At 39.1% G+C, this 20006-nt stretch overlaps 2 protein-coding genes across 5 annotated transcripts in view; both read left to right on the top strand.

Moving 5' to 3' along the window:
- Positions 1 to 5420, top strand: part of prkcab (protein kinase C, alpha, b) — a 106121-nt gene extending 100701 nt beyond the window's left edge. For 3 of the 4 annotated variants that reach the window (XM_054606935.1, XM_054606934.1, XM_054606936.1), the window contains 4 exons: positions 249 to 329; positions 1564 to 1671; positions 2880 to 3020; positions 5207 to 5420. In XM_054606935.1, the coding sequence (XP_054462910.1) occupies positions 249 to 329; positions 1564 to 1671; positions 2880 to 3020; positions 5207 to 5371 (495 nt within the window). In that variant the 3' untranslated portion in view covers positions 5372 to 5420. Of the gene's footprint in view, positions 1 to 248; positions 330 to 1563; positions 1672 to 2879; positions 3037 to 5206 lie in introns of all 4 variants that reach the window. The other variant, XM_054606937.1, reaches the window with a different exon arrangement.
- Positions 5421 to 11058: 5638 nt separating this feature from the next.
- LOC129098976 (voltage-dependent calcium channel gamma-5 subunit-like) lies at positions 11059 to 16474 on the top strand. The gene is made up of 5 exons (XM_054608121.1): positions 11059 to 11254; positions 14028 to 14114; positions 14627 to 14767; positions 14854 to 14999; positions 16214 to 16474. Exons 1-5 carry the CDS (start codon positions 11059 to 11061, stop codon positions 16472 to 16474), a joined length of 831 nt encoding a protein of 276 aa, XP_054464096.1.
- Positions 16475 to 20006: the final 3532 nt, after the last annotated feature.

Genomic DNA, 20006 nt, shown 5'->3' on the forward strand with positions numbered 1-20006 from the left:
AGCTCAGAATAGTCGACTGTATGTTTGACTGGTTAGAGTTTAGGTGATAGAAATGCTACTTTACAATTTACTCTCTCTCTTGATATCTTGACTGTTGTTCTCTGGGATTCTATGTGACACTCAGCAGCAGAAATAAAGCCACCTTTTATCACTGAGCCTGCTCATAGCCTCACTTGTCTGATGGGGTATCGTCTGCATATATTTGATTGTTCCAGGTTATTAATCTTTTCACTTTTTGTCTTTGTCAGATTATAGCCTACCAGCCTTATGCAAAATCAGTGGACTGGTGGGCTTATGGAGTTCTTCTGTATGAGATGCTGGCAGGACAGGTAATATGTTTTAGTTTTTTTTAATCATCCCTCATTTAGGACTATACATTTAGTGGTCTATATCCATAAATTGACAAATTCAGTTAAATTCACAACATTCACTAGATCCATAACTTCAAATGAGAAGATTTAACTGCATCTCTGTATTTTACGTCAGTGTTAATTAAATATATTTGAGTTTTGGACTGCTTTATATATCACAGTTCAGCAATAAGGCAACAGGGGATGAACCCATATGCAGGTAGGAACGGGGAGCAGAAGGATGATGCACGATTATTTTAATAAAGAAGTATACAAAACAAAACTTACTGAGCAGGTGAGCCCAAAAATGAGTAAATAAAAATCCAACAGGCAAAACGACATGAAACAGGACCAAGGGATGTCAACAGGAACATAGCAGACAAACCAACCACCAGCAGACAAAAGACAGGACAATAAATACACAAGAAACTAATCAGACAACAAGACACAGGTGGGCAGACACGAGGGCATGCTGAAAGCTGATTGGTGGAAGAAACACAAGGGAACAGAGCAAGGCAAAACATACAAAGGCAAAAAGTGATGTGAACACAGGACACAAGAGGAAGAGAACTTCAAAATAAAACAGGAAATAAACTAAAACTAAAACTAAGATGGTGACATTATCAGACAAAAAAAGCAATTGTGAAACAAATTTGTTTACTAAATGGTTATACAATTAATATACATAAGCAGATTAATCAATAAAAAATATTGGTTTCAGCCCTCATGTTAGTTGGTTCCAGAAAGAAAATTGATACGTAGGTTGTAAAAAAAAAAAAGGCCAAAAGAGAGATTTTTTATATCTCTCCTTATAGCAATATTTATAACAATGTCACAATGTCAAAAAAGCTAATGCAATAACAAAGGGATGTTTAAACTGACTTTAAGGGTTCTCTGCTTAATTCAAAAGTAAGGTGAAGGAATAAACACATTTTCATCAATCGATCACTACATAAAAGGAAATCACCATTTTATTAAAACTGAATTTTTATCATGACTCTGCCTGAGAACTAGATAAAGTTTTGACTTCATCTGTGTAGTCAAAGTGACCAACAATAAGTACAGCACCATGAACAGCACAGGACCATTGACTAAAACATCAATGAGTTAAAAGACAGTGATGTGACACCTTCACATGCTGACCTTGTCACCTCCGTATCTTCACAGAATGAACCTCAAGCTGTGACACAGTGTTTGTGTTTTTCCTCCTCAGCCTCCGTTTGATGGAGAGGATGAAGATGAGCTCTTCCAGTCCATCATGGAGCACAACGTGTCCTACCCCAAGTCCATGTCTAAAGAAGCCGTGTCCATCTGCAAAGGAGTAAGTGCTGTTTGAAGGGCCAGGCAGTTTTAATAAAGTAAAGAAATCAAATCAGAGATTTTTTTTACATTCCAGGCAGCAACTGCTCTCCTTAAATGCTGGTGAGGAATTAAGATCCGGAAGAGATTTGAAACTTACATCCAATCACAGTCATAACTTTAAGTAAGGTATTGTTGTCTAGTAATATAACTACACAGACTTTTTTTTAAAGCTTTGACATGCAAGATTTAAATGTCAACTATTAAAAATCAATGCTATGTTGTTGTTTTTATACATCAAAGTAATTAAAGCTGGAAATCATGAAGGTTGTGAAACAGAATTTTACCAGATTCTGTTTGAAAGCTCAATTTCATATGTGATACAGACGTTTGAACTTTATTTTTTATATAATTTATATCATCAGAAGTAAACACACATCCATACATTTTTGCACTTGCAATTAACAATGATCCACACAAACAAAATACCTACAGTTCCTATTTTTTTCACAGTTGTTGTAGTTGTTTTACAGATTGCTCTCTTAACACAGTCGGAAAAGTCCCAAATTTTCAGCGGCTTTCAAAAATGTTCCTTTATTAAGCAGGCACCTGTTGGCCTCGTACAGTACCTGGGCTTCACTTTATGTGACATCAACACGGTGAAGCGGCATCGTGGTTGTCATTATTATTTACCAACAAGGAAATGAGGTTTCAAAGTCAATTCGCACGGTAGAGAAGATTCAATTAAGATCCAGGCACAGTCTGATCAGGTCTTTTAATAACACACCTCACCTTCATTTATGACGATATTACACCCTGTAGCTGCACCCTGCCACCTGAAATATCATTCATCATCTCACAGCCGGTGACAAAGGAGATAATCCTCATCCTTATTATTTCCTTCACATCTCATTTGCAAAAAAAAAAAAAAAAAAGATTCATGGTCAAAATTAGAATAGGCTCCTGAATCAGGAGTCGAGCTATGAAAAGGCAGTGTAATTTCCTGCCACTGTTTTGCAGCTGGATGAGTAAAAACAGTAGAGTGTTAGTCTGGCTCTGCAAAATGTTGTTGGAGAAGAAGAGAAGATTATAAAAAAAAAAAAGTGGATTGCAAGCTTCAGAGACACTTTCTCTCTATTACCTGCTTCACTTTCTCTACCTTTTCTTCTCCCCAAGCCGCTAACTGCCTTTGTCACATCTTCTGATTCCTCCTCTCCTGTTTGTCTCCAGCTGATGACCAAGCACCCGTCAAAGCGGCTCGGCTGTAGCGTCGAGGGCGAGAGGGACATCAGGGAGCAGGCCTTCTTCAGACGCATCGACTGGGAACGCCTAGGCAACAGAGAGATCCAGCCGCCATTTAAACCCAAAGTGGTGAGTGATGCCATGAGTGTGTGTGAGACGGAGTCCGTCGTCCTCAATCATGGTATATATATATATATATATATGTATATGTGTATACATATGAGCATGTGAAGTCGACATTTTGACAAATCACTGTGGTTTTTCATTAATTTATGCATATTTTATGAGGAGGCAACAAGATTATTCGACAGCAGGATTGTTTGATCAAAAGAGCACCCGTTGTCGTTCTTGTTATTTTGTGGCATTTCTCTGTTGTTTTCAACTGGTTATGTCATTACTCTAATTAATTAAATCTGGCAACACACATCTGTGATGTCCTTTCATCCGCGGGGCTTTGATAACAAGAATGAGAGGAGAAGGCAGGTTTCAAACATGATTCACTAGATTGTTTACATCAACCTTTATCAACCTTAAAGCATTTCTATTTCAGAAATGACATATAAGTTGGGAGAAAAACAGGCGGATACTTCCAGACACAGAAAGAGATGATGGATGAGAAGCTAATAAACACTTAAACACACAATGACCATTACACATCCAGTAGTGTTTAAGTGTTGTTGTACTCGAGATTGGTTTCAAGACCACTTTTGAAGGTCTCGTCTCGGAATCGACTTCATTTTTATTCTGTCTTGTCTCGCTCTCATATAAAGAGGACTTAACCTCATGTACAGTCAAGATCACAACTGAGGGGATATCACTAAAGTGTCTCATAGAAAACACAAGGGAAATTCCCACTTACATTTACATTATTTTATCAAGACATTTTCCTATTAATACTTACAAATACACACATAAACAGTATATATGGCACTAAAAGAGGTGAGCAAAGAGGAATCTTCATTTGTTGTCTGTTAATGGGAACGTGGATCTGTCAGATCAATTTGAGGAGTGCCATGTTTTATATTTTATCTGGTGTTGTCATGCAGTATGGGACTCACACTGGTCTGGTCCTGGTCTTGACTCAACCACTCAAAGTCTTTGTCTCGTCTCCATCTGATTACACCCTGGTCCTGGTCTTGACTTGGTCTCGGTTTAGTGTTCTTGACTACAACATTGGTGTGTTTATTTCCCTCAAGCTCCTGGTTAGATTTCTTGCGATTCCTGTGATACTAAAAACAGCAAACGTCTGTGTCGTTCTTGAATGCATCACTGTTGAAGAACTAAAATACTTCCTCAGTGAGTCTTTAAGTGTGTCTGCATTAATGGATGTGTTTTGAATGTCTTTATCTTCACCCAGTGTGATGGCTTTATGCACCCACCAGAGCTGGAGGCTGGGTCCCAGCTGCAGACACCAGTCCCTCTGTCACTGACACCTGACACCTAAACCTCCTGCTGTCATCACACACCAGTCTTATTTTAAGATCGTGGACCCTCACATCCCTCATCCCCTCGCTACCCACAGCGCCCGAAGCATTACACACGCTGCCACCGAGGATTAAAAATAGCTCTCTAAGAACAGAGTTCCCCTTTACTTCCACACAAGGCCCACAATAAATGACGGGTTACACAGCGGATGTATCCGTCTCCACTCACAGAATGGGGAAGGAAAACATTGCTAAAAGTGGATCCATCCATTCAGGGGGGCTTTTGTGTGGCGTATCACAGTTCTGAGCTCATACACAGCGTCATTAATTGGCCTCAAGGGACTAGCAAACAAATGATCCATCTGAGGCTTTATGGCTTCTGTGATATTACAGAAAATGCCTGACATGCTGATACGTCTTTTAAGAAAATGTGCCGCAGAACAGCAGGCGCTGAAATCCACCGTAAACCACAGATTTGTTTTTGCTGTGCATTACTCAAGCTGAGGGATTTCTTTTGTCTCGCTTTCTTGTGAAAGTGTCGTGACTGTGCTGGAACTGTGCATGACACACAGCAATATGTATGTAAATATATATTCAGCTGGAGACACATGACAGCCTCGGGTGGAGCCGCACTCTGATGCTGATGACCTCCACTGTGGATGCTTAGGGTTAGCTCCTAATCTAATTACAACTTCTGCCCGGCTACACATCGGGCTTCGACATTTCCCTGCACCACCTTACCTCTGGGACCGTTGGCAAGCTTTCTATTAAAAGTCTTCTAATCATGAGCCCTCAATTCATCTGCTGCCTTTTTGTAGTTCTTTTACAGTCCAGTGATCAAAATAAGAACTGTTCTTTCTCCACATCTGACATTCTTTTAATCTCTTTCAGTGCGGCAAAGGAGCAGAAAACTTCGACAAGTTCTTCACGCGTACGCAGCCCGTGCTGACCCCTCCCGACCAGCTCGTCATCGCCAACATCGACCAGAGCGAGTTTGCAGGCTTCTCCTACATGAACCCTCAGTTCATCCATCCGTCCCTGCACAGTGTGGTATGAGCGAGGGAAAAAAAAAACATGGACTGCCGCTGATTACAGGATCCTTCCAAACTCCAACAAACAATCCTGCTGTCAAAAGACTCCGATCATCCTCAACAGTGTTCTGTCTACTAGTTATCAATATCCGTGCACAGAAGTGACTGAGGAGAGGGGAGAAGTGTTAAAGAAAAAGTTCATGGCACTGATATTTTCTGCATAATTTCCCCCAAACATCTCATATTCTTTATTCTGTATCTGTGTTTATCCAAACCTGCAGCCTTGTTTTTCTTCTTGTGTATGAATGTGTTAGTTTTTTTGTTATTAGGTATTAAAGATGCAAGATCTTTTTCCTTTCTCATTTTCCAAATCTTACTACGCAACAAGCTGCAATGCACGACAAGAACGGAACATGTTTTTCTGCTCTGTCCCGGCTTTATCTAATTCTGAACCGCTACACGTGTATTTTATATTTATAAACAAACAAAAAAAGAGGTAGTATACTGTTACATGAGTGCCAAAGTAGAAGAAGAAAAAAAACAATTTCTATTGCAGTTCTTAAAGTCCTTGTAATGTTTTCTTTCCTCCTCTGGCCTTCCCAACATACTAAAAACCCTCGACAGGGGCCGTTTCTATGTGTTTTGTAGGACGTGGAGCTACAGTTTATCTAACTCACCACAGAGAAACAGAAACACATTATGCTCACAGTTACAAGCTGTCATGGCCTTTTCAACTCAGCCGAGTTCAGTTTATAGGGTCAGAAAACTGTGGATCAAAGAGACAGTGTTTTAAAGTATTAACATGCTTTTTCCGTATGCACAAAGCAGATCTCTGTTGCATGCTTATTTTTCTGACTCTGTATGAGCAGTAGACTCTAGGATGCAGTACACGTCTGGTATCATTGTAAAGTTTAGTATTACGATATATAAACTATGTTAATATATAATTGTTGTATGTTTTGAATAGTCTTATTCTAAAGAAAGAGTTTCTAATTGTTGAAGGAAAAAAAAGGTTTTGTTCCTGTTTTATGTTCCGCTTAACTCAACTTTTTTTTTTCCAGAGAGACCCCTCTATTGTATGTCAACCTTTTTTTTTTGTAAATATGTTTCAAAGATATGTTGCAAAAAGAGAAGTTACTCGCAGATTTTATACAACGACCTGAATGTGCTTTTACTACCGTAGACAGTTTGAACCTTTCTATGTTTAGATTACCCCTAACAAGAGTATATATATATATACATATATATATATATAAAAAACGTTTGGCTGAATCTTTGGTAGCTTTGGTATCAGCGAACCTTGTTATATTTATTTCCACTATTTATCCATTATTTTCTACTACTCAGCGTCATGGCGAATATGCAGCACCTACTGTGCGTGAAATGGTTAAATGCCCTCTTGCCTTGGTCGTCTCAGGGCCGACTCCTCCTGTAACAAGTTCAAAACCCAGTAACGATACAGTAGGAGGATTTTGGAGCCCGAGTGGCTGAATTATGTCTTTTTTTCCCCCCCGCGTACATTGTGTGCATGCGCGAGGCCTGATCTAAGCATGCAAAAGACCCCTGCATGATACAGAGATCATGGAGCATGGAGTTCTCCCACTTTGTTGAACAGATTGAGACAAACCAACAAGCATTGTGCGCTTTCTTTTGCTCATTGTTTCCTCATGTAGCCGGACATGTTTTGCTACAAAGCTGAATTATTGACAAGATAAATATCTGTTTAATGCTTCTGTTGGCTTTTTTGTTCCCTGGTGCCAATTTTGAGTATTTTGTGTTTCCAGCAAGGTGTGTCCTATTTTTTGGGGGAGCGGCTACTGCTGAGGCACACAACGCTACAACAATGATGTTTTATAAAACTGCCAAATTTACTCATAACACCCTGAATTAGCTACTTGACACGTAGACTGATGTTGCAGCTGTCACATCTGGACCAAAATTTGATTTTTAAGGTCAAGAGAAAACTGAATGTTTACATGTCTCACATTGAGAATCTTTATCTGAGGAGAGGAAGAGAGAAAAAAACACTTTGGACCCATGCCAGAGATAATCACATGTCAGACCAGTCAGGGTACAGCACCACTACAGTTAGAGCCACAGGGAAGCTTGTATGTGTCTCCTTTCACTGCCCCTGCTTTTGTTAACCTGATTCTTCTTGTTCCTCTGTTCATTGTGGTATGATGGATACTGTGTATAAATAAAGTATGAAAAATATCAATTATCTCTGTTTTATTTTGGAAGGGAGTTCCACTTCATGACAGCTTTACTTCTAATGTGTGCATTTTTGGCTATTATTGTTCTTATATATATATATATATATATATATATATATATTGAAGATTAAATTGGGTTAAGCTTCAATATTAAATGTGTATATTATTGTGGTTATATTTTTTCTTTTTTTGCCATTTCAGTGTGTGAAATATTTTACATGTGGAAACTTTCAACATGTGCTTTTTAAAATGTGCTTCAGCCCAGGAGTAAAGGATCACAAAAGCAACAAATGAGTACACAATATACATATACATAGGTATACCTAACCAATCTAATGCAAACTACTACAATTTCAATTAAAATCTCTCTGACAGTGTCAATCAAAACCGATTATCTTTCTAAAAGTTGTCCCTAATATTGACTTATCGCAGATCTATAATACAAGTGATCAGTTTGAATATCTGACCTACACGTACGTCCTGTATTTTCTTTGCTCTGCATACTTGCTTATGTTTCCTGTCAGAGCTGAGTGGAGCTGTCCTTGGTCCTGAAACACTTCAGGCATATCTTGCTCCCCCTCTCCCCCCTCTCCCCCCTCTGTATTTTCATTCAGCCAGCGGAGCAGCTCTCTCTCTCTCTCAGTTGGAGAGTGTTGCACTGACGCACTGCTGCATCATTTTGCTCCTCAAACATTCTCGCAGCTTCAATTAGCAGCTTTTTTTTCTCCCTGAAATTATTTGCGAGCAAATCATCGAAGAGCCGCGTCATTTTCTACCGAGTCGGTAGAGACAGAGCAGACAGTCTTTGTCTGCAGGTTTTTATCATCATTATTATAACTTCCAGCACAATATTTGCTATATTTGGGGGAAACACGGCACTAAGACAGATTTAAAACAGGTAAGAACAAATGTTTGCTTGTTGCGGTTTCATACTTTTACTTTCTTAAACTCCTGCATCTAATACACTGGACTGGACGATGTGTTTCACATATTTACTGAAGTTTTACGGTTGTTGTGAGTCTTATTATGATTGTTACAATTGTCCTGCCCTGTACTATACTACTATACTACAGGACATTAGAGACTGCTACAAGACATGGTACAACCACATGGATGCACTGTTAGTCTCTAGAGGAGTATCATGGTAATGTAGGATTGACTTTGACATGTCATGAAAACTATACTCAGTATTTTGAAATGACAATCATACTTGTGAAAGAAACTGTATAGACACATTTTTGCAAGAAGGTTGTAGAAGGTCAAATGGTGGTCAATGATGATGTTGGAAATGATATATTTAAGCACCAAGTCAGATCATTTACATCTGATGTGAGTATTTCTGTTCTTTTACATTTATCTTTTTCTACAGAATAGAGAAGCCTGGACACATACAAGCCTAAAAGTTTTGATTCAGTGAAATAACTTCAAGAAGATCTGATGACATGATTTGCATGTGACAAGGCTCTGCAAGTCACACTTGTGTTTACGCATTAATAATGACTTGATTAATCATTTGATGGCTTTTTTTAAAGGAAAGTACAGTTCTGCACATTTGTGAACAATTCCAGGATTATATTAAAATAAATGATTAATATTTTTATGACCAATTCTGCCAACTGGCCTTTTCTCAATTGTGGACATTAATAAAGCAAATGTATTTAGCGGGAATGATTCCGCTGAAGAGCATCCTGGTGCCCCAGAAGTTTGAGACTCTGACCGGGTTTTCGCAAAGTCACAGAGTTCAGTCTAGTCAGCTCTCAACCGGTTCTTCAAAGAGGGTTAAAATGAAAGAATAATACTGCAAATAAGGAATGACAATAAAGAGGGAAGTGAATATGGAAACAAGAAAGAGAGGCATCTTCAAAGTTAGAGAGGTGACCTTGCAAGGGGACAAGCATATTTTTGGAGCATTTATGTGAATAATATCTGACCTCCAAGAGCAACTCAAAGGGTTTCAATGCTGGTTGTTGTAAAACCAAACAGATGTAGACTTCAAGTACAAGTGTGTGGGGGCCTAAATTGTTTATCATGATTCAGAGAACCATTAAAATTGGCCTCTAGCTGACGGTATGTCCTCCAGCTGAATCCTGCCTCAGTCACTGTCCATAGAGCATTCATATGTGTGTCCTGAATGGAAATGAAATCCTCACCCTGTCACTGTTTATGATGTCTTACTATGTGATCAGTCTGGCCAATTCCCACTTGTCCTGACTTATGAATGCTTTTATGAATGTCCAACCTTTTCGAGGGATTCTGCCCTGATTCATGGCTGTAAAATGTCAAAACCCCGTATTGAATTTCAGATAATGTGAGCATTGGTATTCACAGTAGTAGGCCTGCAACACGTTTAATGTCCCCCAGTTCGGAGGTTCAAACAGGTTTATCATCGACTCACACTTTGTTATTCTTTTTCGGCAAGTTGGACAGAGTAAGCAGTGACATGGACTGAATTTAAATGTATTGTGACGATAAATATTTAATGTTGGAGGGGAAGTGGACGAGGCAAAGATTAAAAATACAACAAGTTTAAGTGGAAAGTTTCCCATTCTGTCTGCAAAAGAAGTCAAAACCCTAAACTGAAAAACTACTTTCACAACAGTCAAAGGTGTTATTGATTGCTCCAGTTACCCGGCTGCTATGACATTTGATAAGCTGCCCATCATAACTAGCAGATTTGACTTTGTAAATCTCTACAGCTTTGTCAGAGAAAACACACAGAAATATCATGTGGACAGGAGAAAGACATGAAGGTTCTCCCTCCTCATCCTCTCTGTCTACAGGTCTGGTTCTGAATGTGCAGAATAGAGGTTGAACAAGGTTAACAATTGTTAGTGAAATCCAAGGCAGAGGTGTTTATCTGTACTCGTGTAAAAAAATACTCAGATCATATTTATGAAATATTGTTGCAGGTTAATATAATTTCCCTCCACGGATTTATTTCAAAACATCCTACAGTCTGTTTTTATTTCACACAAAAACATATTTTACCATCAACTGTATTGGTTCATTATGCAAATTTTCATAACAAACAGAGCCCTTATGTGAGAGTTTTCTTTTCATTCAGACCAAAGCAGCAGCAGCCAATCACATCTCTGACACCCCTGTTTGTCTTGATTGAGATATCGACACTGTTGCCATTATGAAATTGAAACAGTGAAATGAATATTAAAATAAAACATGAGAACTGCTGGAATAAATGTAACTAACCTGTATAAACTCTATAGGAACCTAACAAATCATATTAATTAACTGAGTTTTGGAAAATGATTTCATTATTTCAACTATTTTCAAGTTCAACATTAATTTTCTCCGTATTTTTTCATATTTATTTAATAATGTCTTGTGTATTTTTCTACTTGATTACAAACACAAACTGGGTCACCACATCAAACTTCCTTTAAATTCCTACCTGTAATCCTTCGCTTCCGCTTTCTTTTTCTCCAGCTTGCTTCTTTGATTTTAACCACCACTGCTGGAAGTTCCCCCCCTCACTGTCACCATGAGTGCGTGCAGCAGGAAGGCCCTCACATTGCTGAGCAGTGTCTTTGCAATCAGTGGCCTTGGGCTGTTGGGAGTGGCGGTCAGCACCGACTACTGGTTGTACCTGGAGGAGGGCGTCATCATGCCTCTGAACCAGAGCATCGACGTTAAGACCTCGCTGCACTCTGGTCTCTGGAGGGTCTGCTTCCTGGCCGGTGAGTGATTAGTCTGGGTGTGTGTGGTTCTCTGTGCTCCTTTGATTTGACAGATGTGTTGAACAGTGTGGCGGCAAAGATACATGTAATGGCGTTTAGAGTGGAATGATCTTTACTCAAGGATTAATTCGTTATGTTCAGCGTCTAAATGTGGCAGCAGCAATGAGATGATCCTGTTACTCTAACACGTCGTCACTGCATCAGCCAACTTTGACATTCTCCCAGAATGACATTGACAATTATTCATTGTGTGTGTATGTGTTTGTGTATGTGTGTGTGTGTGTGAAAGAGTAAGTGTGGAGTACAGGTGGCAGAGTGAGAGAGAACACCAACAGAGAGATAGAAAGTGTGTTTGTATTTCTTCCCCTTTTCAATCACACACTGTAAAATTCAGTGTAAAATTAGTCCTGCAACATTACGCACACACACATACACGCGCACCTATAAGTCTTCAGAGACAGATGTCATCTCATGGTGCTGCAGAATTAGCTGGTGGATAACTGCAGCTGGTGTCTGTACGTGATGTTGAAGTGATAATAATGACTGCGTCGCTGTCTTTGCAGCATGTGATGTAACTCACACTTGGGAGAAAGAAAAAAAAAAGTTGACAATTTGAGGAAACCAGGGCATCAAGGTTTGAAGGAGATAATTCCATCCCCACATGTTTATTTGAAATACAGGAAACACATTTTACATCAAGGAAGTGTTAATGATGCAGGATGACCACCTGTTCAGCCGGCTTAATCTCAGCTAAGGTGCTGGAAGTATAAATAAATCCAAAATGGTAAAAGAGATAGCCACACAACTATGCAGTGTTTGGACTTCAGAGCAAACAGGATCCAACGTGTGACAGGTAGGTAAAAACAGGTAGGTAAAAACAGGTAGGTAAAAACAACCAATCCCAGTCCAGTCACTGAATGCAACACACCTGTGCACACCGTGCTGGGAGATGCTTCACCTCTCAGTACTACATTCAGCACTTTAAGGCTGCAGTTCCCAGGAGCAATACAATGATTGGACTGGGATCAGTTATTTTCACCTGCCTGTCCCTCGTTGAATCCTGTATGCTATGATAAAGGTCTGTTAGACCAAAAGCTCAAACAAAGTGTAACACTGCATTGATCCATGTGTGCAGATAACTATTAAATCACCTTAGGTATGTATTAAAATATATTGAGAAAATAAAAAATACTACCTTATTTTGTTGAATCTATATATATTACAATCTTTCCCTAAGCAAACAAATTCCAGTATGACTAAATTCAGACGAGATTTCAGCCATGTGTCTTGTATACATATCAACTCTATTTTTTCTTTAAAAGCATCAATAAATCTCTTTTATATGAAAGCACATCTGAACTCATTATCCTTTGTCATATATTTAGCCTTTTTTGCACATGTCCTTCTTTCCACAACTCTCGTCCATTCACTATCAAACTCCAGGCATTCCAATGCAGGATCAAAAACATTAATACTAAATATCATCACCCCCTTCCAATTGGTCCCCATTATATTTTGCACTTTTTTCTTTTGAAAACACGTAGCTGTGGAGGTTAAACGGCTCCAACTCTTCAATCCCAAAAACCCTCTCAGCGACCTGCACCACACTTCTTACCACATCTGAGTTGTTTTTGGCCCGCTTCACGTCTCACAATACTTCAACAATAAAAGATATGAAAACTAAGCTTACTAACCGCTACTGAGTCCTCTGTTAGACCGGCTCTGACTTCCTGAGTCCTCATTTCACCTGCCTCACCACATTTTGCAACTTGTTTAACAGCCTCAGCAATAAATACCCCTTTATTTGTCTCCTTATACTGCTGCACCCTCTGCATCTCTGGCATTTATAACACCTAAATGGTGGCCTCCGATGTGGATGGACTTTAAATGATAAGCACCCTGTGAAGACTCGCTCGGTGAGGGTCTCCTAAAAAGTTACCACTTTAACTGTTGGGCCACGCTTTGCTCCATCCCGAAAAACTTATTCGCATAGCCTCAGCAACTTTCGCACCATCCATTCCCCTGACCAGTTCCTCCAATGAGATTTCAAGCGAAACCCCATAGATCACCCATTTGATACCAGCCGTTACGTTACTCCCTGGAACAACTCCTTCCAATCACCTCTTCCCCATCGCCTTCAGTGCAACATTTGAATTTCTCCCAGCTCTGTTGTCTCCCTCCTTCTGACTCCTGAGAAGAACTAGTTTTATTTCTCCTTTTCCTTGTTTTTCCCCCATAGTCTTTTCCTAACTACCACCTCCTTCATCATCAGACTCCATAGCACTAGAAACGGCTTATTTTGATTTATTTTTTTGTTCAGCGCCAAGTGACACAACTCTCAGCGTCGTATTTCCCTTTATACAACAGGTTTTGTAACACCTTCAGAAGTCCTCATTGGGTTTCAACCTTTTACCATCAGCTGACCTCCTCACTGATCTGCACACCTGCTCCCAGCTCCCTCCTCAGACACACAGTATAAACACCTGCCCTTTAGCCGTGCCCTTCGCCTGCCTGATCATCTATTGAGCCACCTCATCTGTAGAGTTTTTATCCTTTTAAGTCTTCTTGTTTCTATCTGCCCTTGAAGGACCCATCTCCTGCCTCTTTGGGATTCTTGTCTGCCTGTTTTTGGCATTTGGTTCTTTATCTTTGTGTGTTTTTTCCATTAGCGATGCATTTTTAAAAGGGTGTGGGACAACTCTCCTTTATACTTTCACATCTCCTCATCTCCACCTAAACTCTGTCTCAAGGTTTTTGTGTCCTTCCTTTTCAGGAGACGAGTCTGGTCACTGCTTCACCGTGGCCTACATCATGCCCATGAACGTCCAGTTGACGTCAGAGTCCACAGCAAACGTGCTCAGTGAGTGATTTCAGGCTAAATAACTCAAGGTGCCCCCTTGAGGTTGTTCAAATAAATAGGCTTGGGATATTTTCATCGCAAAAACTTGTGTGATAAGATTGTGCTCTGAAATCACCTGAAAGCAGCCAGACAGATGAGTCTGAGTCATCTGAACCCTCATGCTGTTGCTCCTCTCCAGAATACTTATTACAGCTCACAGACAATTCACCTCACAAGTCCTTCAGTGCAGCTCAGTGTAAAACCTTTAGCTGAGGATAGATCCAGTCCACTGAGTCAGTGTAATAATGCCAGCTATTGTAATAAATCTGGCAAATATGGAAGATAATTAAGTGTCTACATGTTATCTTTATTTAAAGATAGATTGTTCCTTCTTACTCCCAACAGAATATCCCCTATTTCACGTTGATACGAAGTTTCTCCATCAATAAGCATCTTTCCTTCTCAGTTTTTACACTAAAGTGTACACTCACATCTGTTTGGGATTCAAACAGCAGCTTTCGTCCTCTCCTCAGAGATGATCCGCTCGGCCACTCCATTCCCTCTGGTCAGCCTCTTCTTCATGTTCATCGGGTTTGTCCTCAACAACATCGGCCATGTCCGACCTCACCGCTCCATCCTGGCGTTTGTATCCGGGATCTTCTTCATCCTCTCGGGTACACTGATCTCCTCTCCTATCGTCATGTTTCTGTCCTCTCTCCTTCTTGGTTTTATCCAACCCTGATTTTTTTCCATGTTTTAGGTCTGGCTCTGGTGGTGGGTCTGGTGCTGTACATCTCCAGTATAAATGATGAAATGCTGAACAGGACGAAGAGCAGTGAGACCTTTTTCACCTACAAGTACGGCTGGTCCTTTGCATTCGCCGCCATCTCTTTCCTGCTCACTGAGGTGGGTGACTGAACAAACAAGCTTCTACAGCTGTTTGGCTCTGATGTGATTAAGGCATAAAACACAAAACATTCACATGAATCAAAGTAGGACATTATTAAAGACAGGACACGTATTTGCACCATTGTACAAATATGTTAAAAGACACACAAAACATGCAGCAGGAAATTTAACAAATCAGATCTTAAGTAAAATACACACAAGTACAATTAAATATGACAAAAATCATGACATTCTGTCGTGTAACTAAAAGGAAAGTTATAACAATAAAACTAATTTAATGCACGAGTTACTTCTGATTTTTCTCTGCATCCAAAAAATGTGCTTGTGTCCTGGACTTTGTAGCAGAAACTTCAGACACTAAAATGAAGTTCTCCCACAGGTTTAGGTGTGACTGAGCATTTAATCCCCATAAATAACCTTTTACTACAGAGTGTCCATTTTATTAGGTATGCCCATACGGTTTAATTCAATCAATAAAACTGTTCATAAAATGAAGTCTTAATATAGTATTGCATTTGCTTTCAAGCTTAGTCTCAAACAAACTGAGTTGTAGAAAGAATGGCAGGTTTTGAAACACGATAGATAACGGAAGATTGGTTGGAAAAAAAACAAACTAGGAACTTGAGTCTGAAACTCTTACTGAAGCAGATATGACTAACAGGAACAGCAAAGGGGAGCACAAAGACGAAATACACCATGAAAGAAAGGTGATAATGAAAACCACAGTGAAAACAATCAGGGCGGCGGGAGAAAATCACAGAGGCGGGAAACACACAAGGGCAGGAAGGGAAGTGTCTGAAACGAGAGGCAAGGCTGAGTATTCCTTAATGCTCACAGGAAACAAGGCTAACACGACCTCACAGAAAGATGAGGTATGAGGATGACAGAAGTGAGAGTGTTATAAGAATCATGAGGGTTCACTGCCTTCCAGTGGGCGCAGCCGGAAACTGCAACACCACATAACTTGTTACTTATTTAACACACTTAGTTTTAATATCAGTACTAATAAAGATAGTTACCCCTCATTATTAAAGTGGTATAAGGTATAGAAAAAACACTTTGGCTAATTACTTTGAAAATGACCAAACTGAAGCCCTCACAAACGAATTAGCAAAACATTTTAATATCTGTTATGTGCTGTCCTCATTATCCTTTTTTCATATATTTTGACCCGTTGACTATTTTTGCACGCGTCCTTCTGTCCTCTGCAGAGCGCAGGCGTCATGTCCGTCTACCTGTTCATGATGCGCTACTCAGCAGAGGAGATCTACCAGCCTCGTCACCCGACTTTCTACCGCCCTCGTCTCAGCAACTGCTCAGACCACTCGGGCCTGTTCCTCCACCCAGAGGTCTGGTCTCGTGGGCGGAGTCCCTCCGACATCTCGAGTGAAGCTTCGCTCCAGATGAGCACCAGCTACCCTGCTCTCCTCAAATGCCCCGACTATGATCAAGTCTCCTCTTCGCCTTGCTGAGGGGGCATCTCACTGTAGCAGAGGCCACCTAAAGGTCACTAAAGGGTCACCGGATCTAATAGGGCCTCAAAGCTTAGTGAGTTTTCTTTCATGAAAAGATACAACTTAGATATTTAACAGTGAGTTTGATGTTTTTCTGGGAGAAAAATGTGTGCAGCTCTGACTGTGATGTAAGGACTTTGGAAATATCTCCATCTGAGCCGCTTGTGGCTGTTTACCGGGTCGGAGACGCTTATTGGGAGTTTGTTGTCGGTATCAGCACCTCCAGTTTTTTTCTAGGTGGGGCAAAATCTGCAGGTTTTAGGAAAAAGACAAAACATGATTATGGTGTGATTCAAAAAGTTTAAATCTGGTATATACATGGTATATATATAAATTCATCTTAAATAGGAAAACAATGTTCTGTAATTTATCTGTGTGTTTTACCCTCCAGTGCCTCCATTGCTTTTTTTCTTTTTGTGAATATCTCTGCTTCCTCATTTTGCAATAAATAAATGCATTTATTTTTATTGTTCTGTGGCAGTATTTATTACTGTTTCTCCTAAAGGCAAAACTGTTAACTGTGATGCAATGAAAGGACAATCCATCGCCACAGTAACAACCATCAGGAAAGGAAACACGCTCAATAAGTCCGGTCAACAAGCATCCAGCCTGCTGAAGTGTTGTTGGGTTTGCTTGTTGCTTTGCATTTTATCTAGAGATGCTGTTTTGTGTCTGACATCATGGAATAATAACAGTAAGACATGTTAAAAATGTTAATTTCCCTAATTTGTTTTCCAAAGGTTTTTATATAATATGAAAAGCTGTTGGACATAAAGTGTAAATATAATTGATGTCAGGTGATGTTAAGACCTGTAAAATAAATGTCTTCACACGGTGATTCTACATGTATCCACTGGGAGGCAGTGTCTTTGTCTTTCTGTCTTTGGAGTGACATTTTATCTTCAGCAGTCAGAGGTTATTGAAAGTTCCTCTGGAAAAACAATAAACATCTACACACCTTTGAGATTCTCCACAGTATTTACTTCAGTCACACATAAATCAAATGTACTTTTATATCTTCAGTTGATCCAGCGATACACTGAGTTGGTGGTGAAGATGTATTATACGGCTTATTTTTAACTCACATTTATAATCTCAGACGTTGCTATCAAATCCTCATTGTATAAATCCAAAGACAAATTTACATTACATTACATTACAGTCATTTAGCAGACGCTTTTATCCAAAAACTTACAATCAGTAGTATATTACATATCAAATCGAATTTTTTTGTATTTGACACAAATGTTATTCTACTGTGAATACAGTGTTTTTGCACTTTGTTAGGACACAAACAGTGGTAGACCTATTTGATATTCTAAAACACACAAATAAATACACGTAGTTATCTACATTAGACACATCATTCACAACTAAAAGCCTGTGTGTGCTGTTTGCTCAACACTGCCATTGAAATACTGCATGCTCATCAATCACCTGCACCCAGAATGCACCTGTGAAAACACCTGTAACCAATTAGATCACTTAATCAGCTTGAACAGGATTCAGGTTTGCTCTTTGGTGTGCACAACAGTTAAGGTTGAATTTTCTAGAGAGAGTTGGAGGAGGTCATTGTGTCTGATACTGTTATGAGTATCGATAATAAACATACTGTGTTTGTGTTCATAGTCAAATGACAAAGCCTTAAAGTAGCTCCTCAGTGTGCAGTTGTCCCCTGGAAAAAGCTATTTATTTGATGTTTGTGTATAAAGTCATGATGCAAACATACCATGTTTAGAAAAACTGTAAAGGTAAAAAGTGTATTCTGACTGTGAAAAATCTTGAGTTGACTTTTGTATTGACTTTTGATGGATCGAATCAGTTGACCTAGTGAGGAGCAGTTCATTAGCAAAAGTAGGGATCTCAGTGAGCGCCATTCAGGGAATATCAATCGAACTGTCAGTTTTGTTGCAAATTAATTCTAGTAAATCTAAATAGGAAAAAAAAACAATTTCAGTATCTTCTTTAATTTTGACTCATATACAGTATACAGCATGTACGTGTGTACAAAATATAGTGGAGAGTGTATTTAAAGTTATTTATTTTTGAGGGAGTGATGCAGGAAAAATCAGTTGTACTTAAGCAATCGAGAAAAACTGTGATTCTACAATACTTTCTTTACTGTCCTTCATGAATAAATGTATTTGGCTTGTATTCATATATCTATGTCTTATAATATTATCATTAGTATTGACCATGACTAAAATTGATATGAAGAAATAAACCAGTAGAAGGCGCTCTCTCCCCAGTCATTGTCCAACTCTTTTCTCGAGTCAGATTTCTCTCAGGGACACAACATGTTTTCCTTTACCTCTCTTATTACAGGAATCTACTGTTTATTCTACCAGATTGAATCCAGCACTGTTCCTCTTCATGACAGAGGATGACATGTTATACATTCAGAGAGCTTATAATGTATAATTCATTAATGATAGCTTAAATAGTATGCAAAGAAGTAGGTCAAGACAAGCATGAATAATAAATACACCATACATCTGCTGTAAGCTTTATGTATATTTTATATAGATACACGTAATGTACAACGTGACCGATAGCTTTTACAGAGAATATAAAAGTTCATGTAACTATAAGCCCACACAGGGCGGTAGAAGATAATATTCTGCCCTGACCACAAGGCTTCCATTTTTATTTTACAATCACATAGAAAACTACTGGTGTTTACAGTTTTTGACATCATCATAATTGATAGTATCATCATCATCATTAACATCAAACATTATTTTCACTATAATCTTTATCATCATAAATATAACCATCTTTTTAACTCGTCAGTCATGGCTTTTTAAAGGGCATCATCTAAGTTATGACCAATATCCTCACTATATCATCATCATCATCATCGTGTTTTCTTATGATTATGTTTAAGGCTTTTGTAAAGAAGACCCCAAACTTCAGCTGATGCAAACGTCCGCCTGTAGGCTCAAACATGTTACACAGAGTGTGCATACTACAACAAAGAGACCAGAAAAAACCTATACATTATATATACACACACACATACATAACTTAAGCATACGCTGTTTAACATTTACAGGTAGTATTAAACCATTTCACAAATGAAAATAAATACAAAAATTATAGTTGGTTATTATTTAAATGCTTTTTTTATTTTATTTATTTTTTTAAAGAGGAACACAAAAGCAAGCAAGGATTCTTTAGGATTACGAACCAAATGCAAACAGGATCACAACAATACTAATGGACCTTCACTGACATAGGCCATAGACAAGAGGAGAAAAAAAGCTTAATTGGACTGGTACCCCATTGGGCCAATGCACAGCCATGAATAAAACCTACCCGTTAGACTTTTAAAGTTGAAATCCTTAAGATTTCCATTAAATCAAACCCCATTTCTGACTCCATTTCGGGTCAGCATTCCATCTTCAATAGCCAATCTATGTATTGACATTCTGGAAATACCTCTCTAAATATTACTTTTCATTGGTCTTGGCGGGGTCCGCCATTCCCC

The sequence above is a fragment of the Anoplopoma fimbria genome, chromosome 11, assembly GCF_027596085.1.
Source record: "Anoplopoma fimbria isolate UVic2021 breed Golden Eagle Sablefish chromosome 11, Afim_UVic_2022, whole genome shotgun sequence".
In the NCBI taxonomy this organism is placed as follows: Eukaryota; Metazoa; Chordata; class Actinopteri; order Perciformes; family Anoplopomatidae; genus Anoplopoma; species Anoplopoma fimbria.